Source organism: Oncorhynchus kisutch, linkage group LG3 (genome assembly GCF_002021735.2).
Source record: "Oncorhynchus kisutch isolate 150728-3 linkage group LG3, Okis_V2, whole genome shotgun sequence".
In the NCBI taxonomy this organism is placed as follows: domain Eukaryota; kingdom Metazoa; phylum Chordata; class Actinopteri; order Salmoniformes; family Salmonidae; genus Oncorhynchus; species Oncorhynchus kisutch.
The window spans coordinates 21,973,744-21,996,597 of NC_034176.2; the positions used below are offsets into that span (position 1 = coordinate 21,973,744).

At 44.9% G+C, this 22,854-nt stretch overlaps 1 protein-coding gene across 1 annotated transcript; it reads left to right on the top strand.

The window, feature by feature from the left end:
- Positions 1–518: 518 nt before the first annotated feature.
- LOC109877832 (protein crumbs homolog 2) lies at positions 519–22,854 on the top strand. The gene is made up of 13 exons (XM_020470053.2): positions 519–756; positions 6,504–7,199; positions 7,420–7,615; positions 8,113–8,252; positions 8,856–9,041; positions 9,215–9,328; positions 13,676–14,668; positions 14,889–15,448; positions 15,622–15,787; positions 16,476–17,337; positions 17,449–17,565; positions 19,945–20,071; positions 20,327–22,854. Exons 1-13 carry the CDS (start codon positions 687–689, stop codon positions 20,546–20,548), a joined length of 4,449 nt encoding a protein of 1,482 aa, XP_020325642.1. The 5' UTR covers positions 519–686; the 3' UTR covers positions 20,549–22,854.

The following is a 22,854-nucleotide window of genomic DNA, read 5'->3' on the forward strand; positions in this document are numbered from 1 at the left end:
TATGGCATTGTGTGGGCGAGCGGTTTGTTGATGTCAATGTTGTGAACATAGTGGTGTGGGGTTATGGTATGGGCAGGCATAAGCTACAGGCAACAAACACAAGACCATTTGGCGATTTGATTTGATTTGCAATTTGAATGCACAAAAATACCATGACGAGATCCTGAGGCCCATTTTTTTGTGTCATGTGTCTGTGACCAACAGATGCATATCTGATTAGGACCTAATGCATTTTTCTCCTCATATGAACTGTAACTCAGTCAAATCAATGAAATTGTTGCATGTTGCGTTTATGTTTGGTTTCAGAAAGTGAAATAAAGTGGGGAGAGAGGAATGAAGAGAGAGGAGGAAAGAGGACAAATGGGTGTAGTAGAAAGAGAGAGTGCTAGAGAGAGAATCAGTCCATGTCAGTGAGTCCAGGCCATGCTTTCTTTGGCCTCTCTGAAGGGTGATTACTCTGCCTTACTCTAGCCAGCCAAGCACTATCCCCAGAGAGCTCACACACACACTCACAGTACTGACTACTGACCAAGCATGGAGAGCCTGCAGCACACTTCCAGCTAACTTCTATTAGAGCAGAGAGTTGATCGGCTGGACCAGTATGCTGGGCGGGGACCCTGTGGAGGAGTGACAGGCAGCAGTTCTCAGGCTGGACGTTACGGGACCCAGTGGGTCCCATCACTGCCATGGAGTTTGGGAGGTTTCTTTTCAAGTCCCAAAGAACTTTGCTGCTCGGCATGATAATGTTCAAACTGGGTAGGACTGTTGATCAACTACTAGGTGTATGAATACTACAATATTCCATTTGTTGTTGTGAGAAGTGTGTGTGCACTTGTATGTGTGTGTATTAATGGGGAAAGTAGTGATGTGAAAATGTGTGTGTGTGTGTGTGTGTGTAGGAGATAGGGACAGGGCTGTAATAGGGCATTAGCAAGGTGGGAGGATGTTACAGGAGGACAAGTGTTTAGAGGCCAGCTGGCAGACAGGTTGTTGTAGTTGATGTTAAGCTGAGTGCAGTCTCCCTTCAATAAGTTATTTATTCTTTAATTATACGGCTGGTCCTATTTATACATCTCTTTAAGAGAACCAAGATAGACTAGCCCCAAGAAGAGAGCTATCAAACATTTGTAACATAGCATACATAAAAGAAGAATTGTGGTAAAACGTATGTCACAATAATTTATCATCCATTACTATGTAAGACAATTGAAGGTATAATTCTCTTGAGAATTATCACCTTATCATTAATTACTTCATAGTTCACAATCAACTAACACGGTGAGATAATTGGCTTTTGTTATTAATCTCTGATAACCCATGTCTTCTATGATAGAAGCTTTAGGATTAGTAGAGAGATGAAGACAGGAGGGATTGGGGTGTGGGATTGGGGTGCCGTTGGGTGGAGGATATTTTGAACCCCACCTAATGATGCGTTGACCCATTTTTCCTGATGCCCTGTGGGAAGCGTCTGAACCTCGTTAAATTGGACAGACTGACAGGACGGGACGGCTAGAGCGGATTGCATGCAGGGGCCATTGTTACCCATCACCATGGTGACGGGTTAAGAGTCTGCACCACTTTTTGTCTAAACTATGAATGGAGAGAGAGGCAAGTGTTCGGAGAAGTGTGGAAAAACAAACAGGATATTTAGATTTTATGGCTGATGGAAAAATATCTACAATATTGAATCAACCATTGTTCATATAAAATACTATCTTGACAACAATATGGTTAAACCCACATGAAACACAAACCTTTAAATCTCTGACTGACATCACAGGATAACTGTGACTAAACGTTGAGAATTTGTGCTTTTTAAAGCGAAGTGAATCACCACAGTGTAGCCTTTTGATAATGAATACAGTTTAGGAGAAAGCTCCACACTGGCATGGCTTGGCTAGCAGTCCCCTGTGGTGACCAAATAGAATTCCTCTAACTAAAACTTGTGTTAGAGCCAGGAGCGTCCTCTCACATTAGTCATGGCATCATTGGTCCATACCTCACAGTGTGGGTTTCAATTGACATTTGACTTGGAGTATATGTAAAGGTTATGTTGACTAACTATTGTTGGTAACTGTTATCACGGGGCAGGGAAGAAGTTCTCCTATATAATAACTATTAATCATCTACTATCTTCCTGCTGCGTTCTCACACACTGTTAGAGGGATGCTCTGACAGACTCACTCTAGAGTTGAGGCTGGGATCCATCTCTGCACAGACAGCTGACAACTCTCTGTTATTTTACTCTACCTGCGTACTACGTTAGGATGGTCCCATGACAAGTACCTGGCTCTGCTCTGTGTTTATCTTAATTCCTGGGGGTCAAGTGCTTGGTGCAGTGCAGTGCCAGAGAACAGCGCCGTAATCTGCCCATAACCCTGATTTATGAACTGTTTCATGACACGGGAGGCAGCAATGACATCAACACATTGGAATGTTTCAGGGATGACTGGTCTGGCTGCAGCAGGATAGACCAGTCAGAGACCCCCACTGTTTAAACCAACCACCCCCCACACTACTACTAGTCTGACATGGGGTCCATGTGTACCAGCTACACTACACTACTTAAGCATCGTTGAGTGCACAAAACATTAGGAACACCTTCCTGATATTGAGTTGCACCACCTTTTGCCTTCAGAACAGCCTCAATTCGTCAGGGGCATGGACTCTACAAGGTGTTGAAAGCATTCCACAGAGATGCTGGCCCATGTTGACTTCAATGCTTTCCACAGTTGTGTCAAGTTGGCTGGATGTCCTTTGTTCTTAATGTTTTGTGTACTCAGTGTATATACGATATTACCTTACTGACATACTGCTCTTCCCCCAGGTATCACTCACGGTACCTTTGAGAGCAATGCTCTGCAGTACACTCTGTGACCAGTACCGGTTCCTAATGTTTTGTGTACTCAGTGTAAATCCTATGCATTATGATTATGTCTGGAGGATGAGAGTGTAAACATGTGTGCATGTTAAACACACTCTCTAATGGAAACACCATGGGTTAAGGGAAGCTTGTGGGTTGATGGGTTGAGAGTAGGAGGAACTGATTAAACTGGGGGCTGAAACCAACATTCCAGTGTGTCTGGGGTATCAGGGCATTAGTAGAGAACAGGGAAGGTGTTTCGAACAGACAGATTACAGCAGGGGAAGCAGACTGACTGACAGCAAGTAGACTGTAACACACTGCGTTACAGCAGGAAATGATCAGTGGTCAGTGGTCTCCAACACTTGTCATGGAGAGCAACAAGTTGTGCTGGATTTTGCCAATAATCACAAACCTGATCACACACAACTAATCTATGTGATGATAAATTGATTCATTGAATCAGGTGCTGAACTCGATCAAAAGCCTGCCCACCCTGCAGCTCTTCAGCACTATGGGTGGTCACATTATAGTAACAGGTGTGTTAGGGTTAACATGAAGGTACCCGATAGGTGTTAGGGGTGACAAAGGAACTGTATGTAGACGTGCTAAATGGTATGGGGCGGCAGGTAGCCTAGTGGTTAAAGCGTTGTAACCGAAAGGTTACAAGATCAAATCCCTGAGCTGACAAGGTAAACAATCTGTTGTTCTTCCCCTGAACAAGGCAGTTAACCCACTGTTCCTAGGCCGTCATTGAAAATATGAATTTGTTCTTAACTGACTTGCCTGGATAAATAAATGGCAGTTGTAGGTGTTACTATGGATAGAGAGATAGGTGTTTTATAAGGAGGGGTGACTAACAACCCACTGGCATACACTAGTTGTTTTCACGTCATTTAAATGAAATGATGTTCCACCAATGTGGAATAGACATTGAATTGATGTCTGTGCCTAGTGGGAAGGGACAGAGAAGTATTCACAATGTGACCTACCTATAAACTGTGAGTGACGGAAACAACTCTCATATGTTATAAATCCCTTCTAATGAACCTTGTTAAATACAATATAAACAATACCAGTATATTGAATAACTCTGATAAGCCAGAAGCTATACATCTGTGTTCATTAAGTCGATACTTTAGTAATCTAATCAAATCAGGATTTAAGACAACATACACATTCCATAAACGTAATGTTTAATGAGGAACACATTATCAGGACTCACACAGCATTTACATTTGACATTTGAGTCATTTAGCAGACACTTTTATCCAAAGCAACTTACTTACTATGACTGTTGTGGTAACTTACAGTTAGTGCATTTATCTTAAGAGAGATAGATAGATGAGACAACCACATCAGTCATAGTAAGTAATGGGGGGGGGGATACTCTTTGAAGAGGCAGTGTTTCAGATGTTTTCAGAAGATGGGCAGACTCTGTTGTCCGAGCGTCAGGGGGAAGCTGGTTTCACCATAGGGGTGCCAGGACGGAGAAGAGGTTTGACTGGGCTGAGCGGGAGCTGCCCTTCCATAGGGGTGGGAGGACAGAGAAGAGGTTTGACTGGGCTGAGTGGGATGGGTAGGAGGGCCAAGAGACCAGAGGAGTACTTGGGTTGGGGTGTAGGGTTTGAGTATAGCTTGAAGGTAGGGAGGGGCAGTTCCACAGTTTTGTCCCCTTCATATTCAAATATTTTAGCACTGTCAGCTTATTCTTTTCCATTAAGGAAATTCTGCAAAGATAGTGTTTGCTATGTCCTCAACAACTATAGCGGAAAATCGAACCAGGGTCAAACAGTCTGTGATTATTAAACTAGTGAATGAAGTAGTGGTCAGAGTGAAAGGAACTAACATTGATGAAGTCTCAGGTAACAGCTGCTCACACAAGGATTGTTAGTTACTCCTATCACCATCTGCTGTGTTCACTGTAGAGACTAGAAAGAGAGGGAAGTGGGGCTTTTTACTCTTCATTAAGAGAGTGCTCTGTAAGCGCCTCAAAATCAGAGACAAAGGGAGAGGTCAAAGGTACTGTAGCTGGTGTATTAGTCTACTAATGAGCTTGTAGGATGTCACGCCTATAAAAACTCTCAGTGCTACTACTTGGTAATCTCATTGGCAATGTTCCCTCAAAAAAATGTAGGCACTGAGCTAATTTCAGGTCTGCTGAACGCAAATTTGAACCTTGTGAAAATTCTGTGCGACTTCTGGCATGCGTTTACTGTGAACACTGAGACTGTACCCGCTTTAGGCTACTGTGGATATTTGATCATAATGTAGGCCTATCAGAGTGGTCTACTATCAAAATCAATGGAGAAAATGCATCCCATAACATTTTAACATGGAAAAACTGCAGCGGTTCTATCATTCAGCCTACAGTAGCAGCCAATGTGTGTTGTTCAATGTAGGCCTACATTCCGTGAGACATTTTGAAAAAAACATGCAGGGCTTGACATTAACCTGTTTATCCACTTGTCCTTCAGACAAGCAGGTGACTGACAATATGTTGTTTGATGCAAGAATCCACTTTACAAAATAAAGTCCATTATGATCCTCATACCAATATTACAGAGAATCAGACACATTATGCTACCCTCTGCCTATTGGCCACTTAACTTATGCAAGCCTGTCTCAAAATACAACACTGCCCCTTTAACAGATAAAATGCTCTTTACCTGACTCACTTTTGAAAGATGGCTAGAAATGCTCACGTTTTGTGCTCTTGTAGGAAGCAACCACTCCCCCATCGATGACTAGAAATGAGCTATAACTGGGCTATTAACTCACTTACTCACAAATAATATGAACAAATGTGGACATGTAGCAACATGCAGCTCTCGCTTTGATCTCAATACAAGTTCATCTACTCGGGACCACTCATGCAGTAAACACAGTCCAGTTCAAAGCGAATGGTACAGATCCACATAGGACCACTATCCAATTGCATATAGGGATACTGCAGCTCTGATTGGTTATGTCACACTTGTCTTTAGAGTCATGCCTGTCAATTCAATAGAATCCTAATTTGGTGCTTTCTGCCTACAAGAAAATCTCTTGCATAGTTCGTTTTGTTTCAGTATGTTGCATTGAAAGTGGCTAAAATTGTAAATTCCCACTGTAGAGGGAAATGTTGATAGTGTTAACTAAAGGGGAGAACTAGAAAGTTGAGTGTAGTTCAATCTTGAGCTTCTCTGCTGGGGCTGATGTGTCTTCTGCACTGAAGTCCCAGGGGAGCTGTGTGCCCACAAGTGTGCAGATTACCAGACTTTCTTACCAGACAATCTTACCAGACTTTCTTACCAGACATTCTTACCAGACTTTCTTACCAGACTTTCTTACCAGACTTTCTTACCAGACTTTCTTACCAGACTTTCTTACCAGACTTTCTTCCCCAGACTTTCTTACCAGACATTCTTACCAGACTTTCTTACCAGACATTCTTACCAGACTTTCTTACCAGACTTTCTTACCAGACTTTCTTACCGGACTTTCTGACCAGATTTTCTTACCAGACTTTCTTACCAGGCTTTCTTACCAGACTTTCTTACCAGATTTTCTCACAGCAGTTTCATCAAGTCAAACTTTGGAGCTTGTTAAGGTCTACTCATTCATGTTAAATATGGAGTCTTTTATTTCTTGCCTACAGGTATACTGTGCACAGCAGCAGACCAGTGTCTGTCATCCCCGTGTCAGAATGGAGGTACGTGTTTGGACTATATGGGTAACTACACGTGTCTCTGCCCCAGATGGCCAGTCCACTACACGGGCAAGGACTGTAAGGAGCTGTACGATCCCTGTGTCTACGATGCCCCTTGCACCAACTGTACCAGCACACTGGGCACAGGGGTCTACACCTGCCACTGCCTTGTCGGCTTCGCAGGGACCAACTGCACACTCAACATCAGCAGGTGTTTGGACAACCCATGTAAAGGGGGTGTCAGGTCTCACTGTGTGGACAGGGTGGACGGCTACACCTGCCACTGTCCCCCTGGCTATGGAGGAGAAGCGTGCCAGGAGAGGATCATTGACTGCTCTGAGGAGCCGTGCCATAACGATGCCACCTGTGTTGGCACACCGGATGGGTACGTGTGCCAGTGTGGCCCGGGTCTCCAGGGGAGGGACTGTGAGGAGAACATAGATGACTGTAAGTCACTCCCCTGTCAGAACGGAGCCATCTGTAAAGACGGCATCAACGGATACCAGTGCTTCTGTGTGCCTGGTTTCCAAGGCTACCACTGCGACCTGGACATTAACGAGTGTGCGTCGCGGCCATGTGAGAACAACGGGACCTGTGCCAATGAGGTGGACCACTATGAGTGCAACTGTCTTCTTGGATTCAAAGGTGAGACGGTCTCTGTTTAGGTCAGCATCCTGCTGTCTTAGAGAGTGAGGGAGCTACCCTTTCTTCTTAATTCAGTGCCTTTAGTTAAGAGTTCACTACTAAACCAACCTCATATAGAAACTACAAGCGTTTAGTGTTGCTCCATTGGACCTCAGAGCTCAGTTGTTTTCCTCATGGTGAAACCCATCATATGAAGCTGTGTCTGTGCTGTGTGTGGCAGGGGTGAACTGTGAAGTGGAGATAGATGACTGTGAGGAGCAGCCCTGCCAGAATGGAGCCAGCTGCCATGACCATGTGGGTCTGTACACATGTGAGTGTGTGTCCGGGTACGAGGGCCATGAATGTGAGCTGGACATTGACGAGTGTGCCAGTGGACCCTGTCTCAACGAGGGCAACTGCACAGACCTGGTGAACAGGTAAGGCGGCTCCTACTCTTTCTCCTCTTATAGGCTGAATCAGCTGCTTAACCCCAATGTGTCGGTGAGCAGTATGTCAGCCGATTGATTCCTTCCAGACAGTAAAGTTTAACAGGGAAAGGATAAGGATCAATCCGCTTATTCGGATGGTAATTAAACATGAGGTTGGGAATTTAGGAAAACCTGATAGAGCTTCATCAGACCTGGGTTGATAAGACAGAGATACGTTAGATTGAACCAATTACATTTGTTAGTCAAAAAATGCCCTAAAGGTGGTCTAAGGAGTTGTCGTGGTCTAAACTGTTTAGGATCAGGCCCACTGCTGTTTCAATGCAATCTCACCTCTATCTTTCCTTTCTACCTTTGTCCTGTCCAATAAAACTAAATAAAGCAAGGAGTGGGACTGCCCCACAAAATAACAACTTTATACATCAAAGCTGTCCCAGTTTCACTGAAATAAGATGGATCTAATTTGCCTCTGTAACTTTCCTCCTCAGCTATGAGTGTGACTGCACTGGGACAGGCTTTACAGGAGAGCAATGTGAAGTGGACATCCCAGAGTGTGCTTCTGACCCCTGCCAGAATGGAGCTACCTGCGTAGAGGGAATCAACCAATATGGCTGTTTCTGCTGGCCAGGTACACACACCAAATACTCCCGCTGTGTACCCACTTCTCACCAAATGAGGGAGTAGTAACATGTCTGCATAGCTTTCGCTACCCTACAGGAAGTACTACACATGCAGGGTTTATTGGACAAGGCAATTTGATCTGCTATCTGACACTAAAACAGCGAGTATATGGGAACATCCTAAGTGTCAGGAGTATGTTGAAATGAAAAACTCCAGGCGCAGTCTTTCAGAGACATTTGAAACCCTCTTCTTGGTAAGATTGGGTTCTTGGAGTTTCCCAGACATAAATCAATGAGATAAAGGGTAAAAGGTATGTAGTTTAGAGGACAAGAAGGGGGAGTTGAATGAGACATAGCGAAAAACCTATAATAGTCTGCAATAGTGTAGTACTAGTCACACCACAGTGCCATCTAGTGCAGAACTGGTGCAGCTGCAGGGCCATGAGCAGTAGGAAAACAAAGATGATCCTCAATAATGTATCATAATATGGGAGAACACATCATACTGTTGTGTTTTGATGCATAAAGACATGATGATAGATACTGTATGTGTGTATTGAACAAGGTGGTACAGTGTGGTCCTGTTTTAATAATGGCTGTGTGTAATGCAGGTTATGAAGGGAAGAACTGCCAGGTGGATATAGACGAGTGTGAGCTGGAGCCCTGTGAGAATGGAGGAGAGTGTTTCCAGCGCTCAGAGTTGCTGTACAATGGGGTGCTGTCTGGGCTGGAAGACAGGGAGTTCAACTATGAGGATGCAGCTGGGTTCCTCTGCCACTGCCAACCTGGGTTTGCTGGTAAGGCACAAGACTCATATTCATACTTGGTGACCTCATGATCATTGAATGGGAACAGGATCATTTAAGAATAAGATCTGGTTGAATTGGAATCCTTCGATATTGTAGTCAATGTTAATTTGAGTTAAGGGTAAGTTATTGAGTAAGTAAGTAATGCGTCCTGTCTCTTGCAGGAGAGAGCTGTGAAGTGAATGTGGACGAGTGTGAGTCCGCCCCGTGTCAGAACAGAGGGAGCTGTGAGGACCTGGTCAACTCATATTGGTGTGTCTGTCTACCGGGGTTCACAGGTAAGACTGTCTCTATTTTTCACTGTGTAATAAAACAGCTCTTTATGTGCAAAGAACCCCTAACCTGCTCATTATATACTTCATTTTACAGAGAAAATGAATCCCCCTCTTGACGGTAGAGAGAAACATGTTTGTTTTAAAGTTCATTTCCTGCAATTCTACATATTTTGCCAAGGGAAAAGAGAACACTTCTAGTTTTACAGATAATTTCCTACAATTCTGCACATTTTGTAATGACTTATGCCATCTTAATATGATGTGTGTGTGAGAATGACTAACACAATCAATGGGGGCCCCCTGAAGATCAGGGCCCCTGTGCATGTGTCCTGAGTGCCCGTTCGGTATTTGGCCATGATTACTACAAGTTTAGACTAACTACCAATCTAATGCACAACCAACATTTGAAATGAAACCTGGTGTATTCTACTATTCTTACTCTCAATAGTAAATTGAGACCCCGACTGATTAGGGCTGGGGGCCCTAATTGGCCGGTTATTGCACTTATGCCTAAACCCTCTTTGGAGATGCTTGCTGAGCAGTGAGAAAAACAATAATTGGTTAATCCTGCCACTGCTGATCCTTCTGGCTGGAACTGGTCTGCTTGGGCATTAGAAAACTTGAATACCACCATCAGTACACGTGAAGGTGGGCAGGAAAACCACCCATGAATAACTCTGAAAAACAACTGAATATAAAACAAAGTATATATCCAGTTTCTTGGGTGACCTGCCGTGTACAGGGGTTTGACAGGGCAGGTATTTGTTTATTTGGATCCCCATTCGTTTTTGAAGCTACTCTACCTGGTGTCCTCAAAAAAACGTAACATAACAAACACTGAGACACTAATAGACAGGTTAGTCACAAAGTGAAAATGCAACGATACACAAACAATACAACTAAAAAAACTATATAAACAATACAACTGAAAAGCAATGTGTGTGTCTGTGTGTGTGTGTGTGTTTGTGTGTGTCCGCTCACTGTCCCCGCCGTTCCATGAGATGTTGTTCAATCCGTTTTGAAAGGTGATTTTGCTGTTTGCTTGAGTAATTGGAGATGGAAGGGAGTTCCATGCGACCATGGCTCTGTATAATACTGTGAGTTGCCGTGAATTCGTTTTGGACTTGAGGACTGTGAAGAGGGGAGTCCATATGGAGGGGCAAGGCAGTAGAAGAACAACAAAGCCCGTAAAACCTGCTGCCATATGTCAGTAGTCCTGGCTGTGCATTAAACATAGAACCTGCTGCCATATGTCAGTAGTCCTGGCTGTGCATTAAACATAGAACCTGCTGCCATATGTCAGTAGTCCTGGCTGTGCATTAAACATAGAACCTGCTGCCATATGTCAGTAGTCCTGGCTGTGCATTAAACATAGAACCTGCTGCCATATGTCAGTAGTCCTGGCTGTGCATTAAACATAGAACCTGCTGCCATATGTCAGTAGTCCTGGCTGTGCATTAAACATAGAACCTGCTGCCATATGTCAGTAGTCCTGGCTGTGCATTAAACATAGAACCTGCTGCCATATGTCAGTAGTCCTGGCTGTGCATTAAACATAGAACCTGCTGCCATATGTCAGTAGTCCTGGCTGTGCATTAAACATAGAACCTGCTGCCATATGTCAGTAGTCCTGGCTGTGCATTAAACATAGGTCTTTCCTCTAGTTTACCAGGGGAGAGAGAGATTACCACAAAGCTGCTTAAGCCTTATCAACTGCTAATGAACGAAAGCAGGCACGAAGACCCTCTCATCACAAAAACAAAACCTGTTACCAATTAGTAGAGCATGCATTGTGATACTCCTAGTCCTAGGCTATTTGCACTGGAAGCAATATGTTGTAACCAGGCATCAGCAGAATAGAGGGGACATAACACACACTTGCACAACAGGATAATATGACTGCATATTATCTGTGATTCCATGAGTTTCCTTTGCACGTGCAGATATAGTACTCAGGAACTGGATAAATGACATAGAGCCTCCCTCATCCCAGCCCACCTTGACCCTCCTTTCCCCCTATGTTATACTGAGCAAAAAAAAACTGTTAGTCATTTACCAGACGCGTTTATCCAGTGCATACATTTTCAGCTATTTTATTTGTCTTTTTCGTTCGTCAAGCTCAGCCCCTCTACTCACAAGCCCATCTCTTAAAATGTCATCTGCCACGAGTGGGCATCCATAACATCAATCAGGAGGGACTGCAGCCCAACATTCCTGTTGTCAGCACTGACAGAAGCCAGCTGGGTGGGAGGCTTAGAGCCCTGGCTGGGCTGCCGAGGGAAGGAGGCATGCAGGCAAAAGGGAGGGAGAGAAGGAGGGTGGGCTAGGCTCGTGTAATCACTTCTGCCTGCCTGGTACAGAGGGGAGTGTATGGACTGTGTGTATGTGTGTGTGAGTGTGTGTGTGTGAGAGAGGGAGAGAAAGGGCACGAGTTGGATCTCTTCTGTTAAGCTATATGTGTGTGTTCACTGCTCTGCGAAAATGAGGAGGCTACTGCTACTACTGCTGCTGGCTGTGTGGTGTGGGTCATGGGGACAGACAGGTAAACACCTCCGATTTACACTATAGGGAAGGGCTGCTAGGACAGGCTGTGTGTTTATGTGGGGGAGGTATGGGACTGGAGGAGGGCACATGGAACATGATATTGTTTTTACTTGTGTGTAGAGGAGTTTTAGTAGGTTTTGCTGATGCATAAACCTTCTGGGCTCATTTCTTACTAAGTGTATTAAAGTACCATTGATTTACTATATATATACTGTAAATAACCTAGCAATATTCTTCACAGCAAGTGTTTTTTAACTGTGATTTGGCTGGAATGCAGAAAGAAAAGGAGCAACTGGGCTCACATCCCTACCAATATTTCAACTGTCAGATCAATTCAATTAACGTCCCAGTCATTACTTTAATTGTGTAAGGCTACCTTCATCAGTAATTTCATCATTAGTAAACTGTCATAGTCTAATCAGGTGCTTCCTGGAAAGTCCCATGCGTGCCAGTTTACTTAGTTCCATATCTGATTAACTCATTGGGTTTGGTTAGGGAGACTGATTAACTCATTGGGTTTGGTTAGGGAGACTGATTAACTCATTGGGTTTGGTTAGGGAGACTCTGATTAACTCATTTGGTTTGGTTAGGGAGACTCTGATTAACTCATTGGGTTTGGTTAGGGAGACTCTGATTAACTCATTTGGGTTGGTTAGGGAGACTCTGATTAACTCATTTGGTTTGGTTAGGGAGACTCTGATTAACTCATTGGGTTTGGTTAGGGAGACTCTGATTAACTCATTGGGTTTGGTTAGGGAGACTCTGATTAACTCATTTGGTTTGGTTAGGGAGACTCTGATTAACTCATTGGGTTTGGTTAGGGAGACTGATTAACTCATTGGGTTTGGTTAGGGAGACTCTGATTAACTCATTTGGGTTGGTTAGGGAGACTCTGATTAACTCATTTGGTTTGGTTAGGGAGACTCTGATTAACTCATTTGGTTTGGTTAGGGAGACTCTGATTAACTCATTGGGTTTGGTTAGGGAGACTCTGATTAACTCATTTGGTTTGGTTAGGGAGACTCTGATTAACTCATTGGGTTTGGTTAGGGAGACTCTGATTAACTCATTGGGTTTGGTTAGGGAGACTCTGATTAACTCATTTGGGTTGGTTAGGGAGACTCTGATTAACTCATTTGGTTTGGTTAGGGAGACTGATTAACTAATTGGGTTTGGTTAGGGAGACTCTGATTAACTCATTGGGTTTGGTTAGGGAGACTGATTAACTCATTTGGTTTGGTTAGGGAGACTCTGATTAACTCATTGGGTTTGGTTAGGGAGACTGATTAACTCATTGGGTTTGGTTAGGGAGACTCTGATTAACTCATTTGGGTTGGTTAGGGAGACTGATTAACTCATTTGGTTTGGTTAGGGAGACTCTGATTAACTCATTTGGTTTGGTTAGGGAGACTCTGATTAACTCATTGGGTTTGGTTAGGGAGACTCTGATTAACTCATTTGGTTTGGTTAGGGAGACTCTGATTAACTCATTTGGTTTGGTTAGGGAGACTGATTAACTCATTGGGTTTGGTTAGGGAGACTCTGATTAACTCATTTGGTTTGGTTAGGGAGACTCTGATTAACTCATTTGGTTTGGTTAGGGAGACTCTGATTAACTCATTTGGTTTGGTTAGGGAGACTCTGATTAACTCATTTGGGTTGGTTCAGGAGACCCTTATGCTCCTGCTGAATCTGTCTGTGTGGCTGAGGGACAGTGCTGTCTGGCAGAGAACGACATGACAAAACCCTTCATCCAGATACATGTATAACATGAAGAACTACTGGTGTGTTATGTTTTCGTTCCAGGTGTGCACTGTGAGGTAGACATCGACGAGTGTGAAAGCGAGCCTTGTCAGAACGGAGGTTCCTGCCACGACGGCTCCAACGCCTACACCTGCCACTGTGTGGAGGCGGAGCCAGGGGAGGAGCCGTGGGGCGGCCATAACTGTGACGTCCGCCTGATTGGCTGCAGGGAACACCTGTGTGAGAACGGAGCCCCCTGTGTGCCTATCCTAAGCCAAGAAGAGGATGGTAATGAGGACAGGGATGGGGATGAGGATGAACAAGAGCATGGACACACCTGCCTTTGTCCCCCGGGCTTCACTGGGAAGCACTGCGGCATCCCCACCACCTTCTCCTTCAACACAGAGGGCTATATCCTCATTCAGCTCCCTCCTACAGCTAACAGGAGCAGGGCAGAAGTAGAACCCCATCACCACCACGTCCAGCTGCGCTTCAGGACCACTCTGCCTGACATGCTTCTGTTCTACGGAGGGGCTGAGCACTACTTTGTGTCCCTGGAGATCGTGGGGAGTCTCCTCAAGGCTAGAGCTGGATCAGGGAAAAAGCTACAGGCCACCTACCATCTCCCAGTCAACGACGGAGACTGGCATGAGGCCAAAGTGACCATGGATGAGAAGCTGGTACTGATGGTCAAAGGACCAGTCTGTGACAATGACGAGGGATGCACGGTGGAGAACGAAGGACACAACCAACTGGTCTTCTTCCAACATGGATCATTCCCAGAAGTCTATGTGGGGGGAGCCCCCCAGAAGTATCTGGCCAACACAGACAGTAGGAAGGGTTTCATTGGCTGCGTGGAGGATCTACAAGTTGACCACCAGCGTGTTCTGCCACAGGATTTCTCTCGAGAGCACGTCCAAGACATGGAGCTGGGCTGCAACAAGACTGACTGGTGTCATCCTGACCCCTGCCATCATCGTGGGCAGTGTATTGACCTGTGGACTAGCTTCAGATGTGAGTGTCATCGACCCCATCATGGCTCCCTGTGTGAAGAAGGTAGGAACTGTTATAGCTTGACTACTTTACTTTTTCGTTTTCAAATATTGCTTTTAAGATGATGTAAAAACGATACAATAAACTGTAAACACCAGGCGTTGACACTGTACGGTCATTTAAAGAGGGTTACTCAACTCACAACCAGTTTCCCTCAACTACACTGGTTTGTATAGGTTTTGTCATTCACACTGAAAGCATTGCTTTTTGTTTCTTGCCTCAGAACACCCCTCATGGACATTCAGTAATGAAGAAACAGTGAGCTATGCTGCCTTCAACATCAACACAACTGATGGTGAGAACTTCAACATCTCCTTCTTCCTCCGCTCTCTGAATCCCAGCGGCCTGCTACTCCAGCTGCGGAGAGGGAGGAGGGCCTACCTCATCCTGTACCTGCGGGAGGGAACCCTGGTCTTCAACAGCCCCCCCACCACTCTGTTCTCTAACAATATCTACTTCACCAGCGGACAGAGGGAGCTGGTTACTATAACAATACGCCAGGGTCAGGTAGGGTTCAGCCAGGCTGGTACACAGCTCTCCCTGGGGAGGGTGAGGATGGAACAGGGGGATGTGGTGTATATCGGGGGTCTGCCACCGGGGGAGTCCACTGCCCCCTGGGGAGGTCACTTCAAAGGCTGCCTGCAGGACATCACTCTGGACCACATGCAGCTGTATCCCAACCACACAAAGGAGGAGTGCCACTCCTACGAAGCGTACCAGTGCTACTTCCCAAACAAAGCTGAGAATGTGTTGGATGGCTGTGTCAGTGATGAGGCATGCAAGGTACAGTAACATCAATGGCAACTTTAATCTTTAGAGATGTATTATTGCAGGAAGTGGGTGTAACTGTTCAAGGAAACTTGGTACAAGAGCTGACTCGATTTGTCAGGTTAGGGTCCTGATAAAGACTTGAGTTCAGTCTTTGTAACAGACACTAATTTCTAAGTTCTCCTCAGACTGGTCCCTGTCAGAATGGAGGAACGTGCATGGTCACCTGGAATGACTTTGAGTGCACCTGTCCTATGAACTTCTCTGGCAGGCGATGTGATACACGCGTGTGGTGTGTCAGTGACCCCTGTGCCATGGGCAGCCAGTGTGTGGATCTAGTTGACGGTTATGAGTGTAAGTGGACATTTTTGATACATTATCTCACTCCCTCACTCCCTTTCTGACAGGGTTAGGGTTAGGCTCCCTTTCAGCCATAAACATGCACACAAAATAACAAATAGCAGATAATACTGAATATTACATATTGAAAGGTATGACTAAGAAGACCTTCCTAATATGGAGTTGCGCCCTCTTTTGCCCTCAGAACAGCCTCAGTCCGTCAGGGCATGGACATTACAAGGTGTCGAAAGCGTTCCACAGGGATGCTGGCCCATGTTGACTCCAATGCTTCCGACAGTTGTGTCAAGTTGGCTGGATGTCCTTTGGGTGGTGGACCATTCTTGATACACATGGGAAACTGTTGAAAAACCCAGCAGCGTTGCGATTCTTGACACAAACCGGTGCGCCTGACACCTACTACCAAAACCCATTCAAAGGCACTTAAATATTTTGTCTTACCAATTCACACTCTGAATGGCACACATACACAATCCATGTCTCAATTGTCTCAAGGCTTAAAAATCCTTCTTTATCCTGTCTCCTCCCCTTCATCCACACTGATTGAAGTGGATTTAACAAGTGACATCAATAAGGGATCATAGCTTTCACCTGGATTCACCTGGCCAGTCTATGTCATGGAATGAGCAGGTATTCCTTAATGTTTTGTATACTAAGTGTATATACGATACTGCTCTTCCCCCAGGTCTCACTAATGCCACCTTTGAGAGCAACGCTCTGCAGTTCACTGCTAACGGCTCGCTAGTCGCCTCGGTGACTAGTGTCTCCGTGGACATACGTACACGGAAGGAGAACGGCGTACTACTGCGGGCCACTAACGGAGCAGAGGTCTTCTGTCTGGGTCTGCTCAACTCCTCCCTACTAGTCAAACTACTGAGCGGCAACAGCCTGGAGTTGCAGGCATTCACCAGTGACTTGACCATCTCAGATGGGGCCTGGCACCATCTCCACCTTGCCATGGCCGACCCCCTGCAACCTGTGTCCCGCTGGCGCCTCACTGTGGACGGGCGCAGGGTGGGCAGCACCATGGGCACAGCCGGGAATCTCAACTTCCTCAACAACACCACTGTGTGGATGGCAGAGAACTACACAGGCTGTCTGGGGGAGTTGAGGGTGGGAGGAGTCTACCTACCCCTGGTGGACGACCAGGATGCCCCCCAGGCAGCCCGGTTTATCAGGCAGGGGGGCCAGGAGCCCAAGATGGGGTGTGTTGGTGCCGATGTGTGCCAGTCCCAGCCCTGTCTAAACCAGGGCTTCTGCCAGGACCTCTGGAACCTGTTAAACTGCAGTTGTGCCCCAGGCTGGGAAGGACAGTTCTGCCAGAGGAACACAGATGAGTGTGCCTCAGGCCCCTGTGCCCATGGCACCTGCACAGACCTGCTGGCAGACTACCGTTGTGAGTGTCACAAAGGCTGGGGGGGCAGAGACTGTGATGAGGAGGTGGATGACTGCCTGGAACACAGCTGTTTGAATGGGGGCTCCTGTCTGGATGGGACGGGCAACTACCACTGCGTCTGCCTCCCTGGATACAGCGGCCGCCGCTGTCAGTGAGTACCACAAACATGTGCATGCTTCTGACTGGAAAAATCACAACACTGTGTGTGTGTGTTTAGTTTGTGTAGAAGTTGTAATGACTCTATTATGTGTGTGTTCTGTAGGCGGAGATTCCCTCCACAGCAGTGTGATGAGGATACGAAGTGTGACAACGGTGGAGTCTGCATGGATGGGATCTGGGGTGCCAACTGCACCTGCAAGCCTGGATACACTGGGGACTGGTGAGATCACAAACCTATCATTTCATACATTTCACATTTTCAAGGACCAAAAAGCAGGCTCAATGGACTAGGCTTAAAGGTCAACTGCCTCTTAGAACCAACTTCTCTAGTTTTAAACGGCCTATGTGGCATCGATATGAGTCAGAAGCATAAATTTTAGTGACAAAATTGAATACAAAGTGTAAATAGGATAATTTTGGCCATAAAGTCACGTCCAATAAAGTCTCATCCAAAACTGAGTTTTGTAAGTGAGTTCGTCACAACTTACTGGAGGGTTGAGTATGGATAATGATCATAATGACCCACTAACATGAGAGAAGCAGCTGTGCTGATTGCGCTTTCTCAGCTGCACACGCTCTATATAATCATATAGCATCCAGAACATTTTTTTGTTGCATGGCATGGTGATTGAATGTGGCAGCCGGTGTGGCCATGAGGTGGGGGTAAGATGGCGGACAGGAAAAAAATAAGAAAATGGAACATATTATAAGTAAATATGGAATGGGGAACGCACAAGAATTCTGGAAGATCTGATGAAGGAGAAGAAAAGTGGAACATGTTTTGAGTGAATATGGAATGGTGGATCACACAGAACTTTTGGAAGAGCTACAGAAAGAATTTTAATGTGAAAAGATGAATTAACTGCGGTGGCAGGTGAGGTGAAAAGCGCCTAGTTTGAGCCTTGTCCTGATGATGATAAAGATGTTTCTGGCCGAGTGGGAGTGAGATTTTTGGAGAGGCTGGATTCTTGCCCTCTGGCAGATCCATATGTGGTGTCAGGTTGGGACTGTTGAATTGGTGAAAGTAACTCGGAGTGGACTCGAAGTGATGATTTGTTGCGTTTCTTCTGTCCAGCGGGAGCGGGCGTTCCAGACCACACAACTAGGGACAAGAGCTGTGACTTTCTTTGCTCCCTGGAGCAAGGCGCTGTTGAACGGAGTGATAACGGGGGTGGCGTTAAGTGTGGAGGATCAACTGAAATTGAAGTTTCCCAGTGTCTGTGATTCTTGCCATTTGGTGCGACACAGATCCGGTGAAGAGTGTGGTGAAACAGAAAGGATACTGTCTTTCCTGCAGAGTTTCCTGCTGAGTCTTTCCCGACAAGGATGTATAATTTATCCCATGAGAGATTTTGTCCCAAACCCATTACAGTGTTTTAGGTGCTAAGCTTATGGTCATGTTGCAGCAGTATGTAGGGGGGACATTCCTAGATGTGAGAAGTCTGCAGGAGGGCAAAGGAATGTGTAGTATCGGTGGAAAGAGTTGTGTATGTTAACTGTGGGGGTGCCCATGGTGCTGGAGATCGGAGGTGTTTGTGGACCGTCATAATAAGATAGAAGAAGAAGACAATGAAACAGACCTGCCCATTATGCAGTGCCTCAGACTTGTTTCCATAAGACAACACATCGCCAATGTTATGTTGAAATAACCCTTGGCCCTAAGCCTTTTATGGAGTTTGTTGTAATATACAGTACCAGTCAAACGTTTGGACACACCAACTCATCCAAGGGTTTTTCTTTATTTGGACTATTTTCGACATTTCACAATAATAGTGAAGACATCAAAACTATGAAATAACACATATGAAATCATGTAGTAACCAAAAAAGTGTTGAACAAATCAAAATATATTTTATATTTGAGATTCTTCGAAGTAGCCACCCTTTGCCTGGATGACAACTTTGCACACTCTTGGCGTTCTCTCAACCAGCTTCATGAGGAATGTGTAACAATTGCTTAACACTATGGGCTATTGTATGTTTAAGCTTAAACTCTATTGGGCCAGTTAGGTTCGCTACTGGAGTAGTAGGGAGAAATGAAAAGCACATAACTGAATCATTTAGGAAAAGAATGCCTGCTAGTATTTTATAAATAAAAATACAAAGACAAAAACTGAATCACCTTGAGTAAATATTAATATGTGAAATGTGTACAATGAGCTCAATATGAATGAAATACATCAATAGTACAATAGACTACGGCCATATATCCTGCCTTTAGTTTACTAGGGTGCACCCAACTCTCTCAGATTTCAATGTTCAAAGTTCAATAGCAATACAAGAAACATGAATCCACAGAAAACACAACCAAATTCACAAATACTGACTTATAAACCACAAAGACATGGAATCAAATGTGAGTGACTGTGCTTATCAATAAACACTGTAAGATGTTTAAGTGTAGCATGTGCTTATAATAACAATCCCACTGCAATGAATGATACAATGATGTCTTGCAAGAAAAATCCTACCACACCGTAGTATGGCAGTGCAAATTCAGTGTTCTCCAAGGGTGGCTCGCCATTCCTGTTGTAAGTACAGCGAGCTGTGGGACTGCTGGTGTGTCAGTGTTGTGTTGAACCCCTAAAGTTCTCTCCCAGGTGTGAGGCAGAGATAGATGAGTGTGAGTCCAGTTCCTGTCTCAACGGTGCTACCTGCCTGGACCGACTCAACAGCTTCCAGTGTATGTGTTTGCCGGGCTTCAGCGGCACACAGTGTGAAAGCAATGTAGGTGACCACATACTGTATCTCCCCATATCGCACTCAGTAACTGACAGTCTGCATGTAAGCAGTACATAGTGTCGGTTTATATGTTACAGTAGTCTAGTATGTAATGCTAATGTATGTTGAGTATCAAAAGCTTATACATAGACCAGATTGGATCAAAAGATCTGATCGGATCTATTTTAACTGTAGTTCCTCTAATCTCAGTTTGAGTGAGAAGTAAATTAGGCCTGTTGTCCTGTTCTGTCCCCTCTATAGAGACAGGAGCAGAGGGAGCGTGTGCCCTGGCTAGTGGTGGCCATCCCTCTGGCCAGCCTGTGTGTGCTGTTGGCTGTGGTGGCCCTGGTCTTCATGGTGTTGACCGCCCGCAAGAAGCGCCAGTCAGAGGGCACCTATAGTCCCAGTGCCCAGGAGGTGGCAGGGGCACGGCTGGAGATGGGCAGCGTGCTCAAAGTACCCCCTGAGGAGAGGCTCATATGAGCCCTACACACAACAGAAACACTCACTTCCTTTGCTTGGTTTCATACACCTACACTATCTGGTTCAGACACACAAACAGACAGGCGAGGACTGGTCCGACTCATTAAGATGTGTCCAAGGGGTGAAAGGCCACCAGCGGTGTGGACATATGCCCTTACAGTGGTGCCCCCGCCACACTGCTGCTGCTGGGTCATGGTGGTGGGGGTGGTTAAACCCAGAGCTCATCCCTCTATGGAAAGAAGTGATGTGATCTGTCAGAGCCTCAGAGAAAGGCAGGATAGAGACGGTCTTCTTCCCAAGACTCGAGAAATGCTGTCGTGTTGAGTCTCCTCAGCTAATCCCTTCTCTGGAGTGATGAACCACACTTGATTCCAGTGTCTTTCTATAAAATACCTACCTGTGAACATTCTATACCCCACATTGGTTATGTGTGAGTTCACACGAACGACGACTTTGATGGTAAAACATTGTATTTTTCTCGGGATGTGCACTATGTAAGTTAACAGGCTACACCAACAATGTAAATAATGATCTATTTCTAAATATTTTATGTGTTTTTGTTCATGTCACTGTCTTATGCAAATGTACGAGGTGCTCCTAAAACTCCTAGAAAGTGGATTGAGACCATGTTAATGTTATCAGCTAACTTCAACTCTGATGCCACAGTCTTTAGACAGGTTGCATTTAGTCTTTGCTCACCGGTGCCACTAACTCCACCAGCCAAGTGATCAATGGATGTTTTTCGCTCTCTGTAACTATGGATGCTTTACCACATTTACACGGTAACTGAGCTGAATGAAAGTAAGGCACTATATTTTTCTATCAAATGAGCTAGATATGAAGATCATGCAGACCCTACTGAAGGCAAATAATTGCAAGATCAGTATTTGTTATGAATTGACTTCTAAATTACTTTATGAATGAGTTGTTTGTATGTGCCTTCCTAACAGAATGGATGGAATGCTGACAAACCCAACATTTTACTCCTTAATATTGTATCTATATGTTCGATGGAGCCACATACTGTCTCAAAGGGAAACTCACTGTGATGATGTTATTGATGTCTTTGTGGAATGCTGTAGAGCAGTATGATAGACAGATAGACAGAGCATGCTGCCTATTCCAGCTCTGTTGGGCCTCCTCTTATTCCTGTAGGGCTGGATGATATTGTACAGACATGTTACTGTGTATACACTGACATCATCTCTGTTCCAGCTCTGTTGGGCCTCCTCTTATTCCTGTAGGGCTGGATGATATTGTACAGACATGTTACTGTGTATACACTGACATCATCTCTGTTCCAGCTCTGTTGGGCCTCCTCTTATTCCTGTAGGGCTGGATGATATTGTACAGACATGTTACTGTGTATACACTGACATCATCTCTGTTCCAGCTCTGTTTGGCCTCCTCCTCTTATTCCTGTAGGGCTGGATGATATTGTACAGACATGTTACTGTGTATACACTGACATCATCTCTGTTCCAGTGCTGGATTTCACAGAATACATGCCAGGGTTGGGTTCAATTCAGTTTTCAATAAAGTCAATTCAGGAAGTGAACATAGCCCATTGCTTTCTATGGGCATTTTTCAATTCACAAAGTCAATTGTCAATTAAAAACTAATTTGACCCCAATCCTGGTACACCCTGGATTAATCTACAACAGGGGATAGACTGGACTGACCTGTATTTCAGCACTGAACAGTATGGTAGGAGCCTACACTGGACGCATCTCTACTCACGCAGTACAAAGTACAGTATACTGAACAGTATGGTAGGAGCCTACACTGGACGCATCTCTACTCACGCAGTACAAAGTACAGTATACTGAACAGTATGGTAGGAGCCTACACTGGACGCATCTCTACTCACGCAGTACAAAGTACAGTATACTGAACAGTATGGTAGGAGCCTACACTGGACGCATCTCTACTCACGCAGTACAAAGTACAGTATACTGAACAGTATGGTAGGAGCCTACACTGGACGCATCTCTACTCACGCAGTACAACGTACAGTATACTGAACAGTATGGTAGGAGCCTACACTGGACGCATCTCTACTCACGCAGTACAAAGTACAGTATACTCAACAGTATGGGATGCTGGGTAGGCTACACTGGTATATACAAGGAGTATTCTGTGATTCTGTCAAATGTGATTGGATAGTAACACTGTAACATGATGTAATTGTATATAATGTGATTTATTCAAAAGGTAAACGTTTCTGTTGGATTTCAACAGTTGAACTGCTGCAAAAGAGCTCATATAAAAGGAGGATAATAAAAACAACACCATGAAGTAATGGA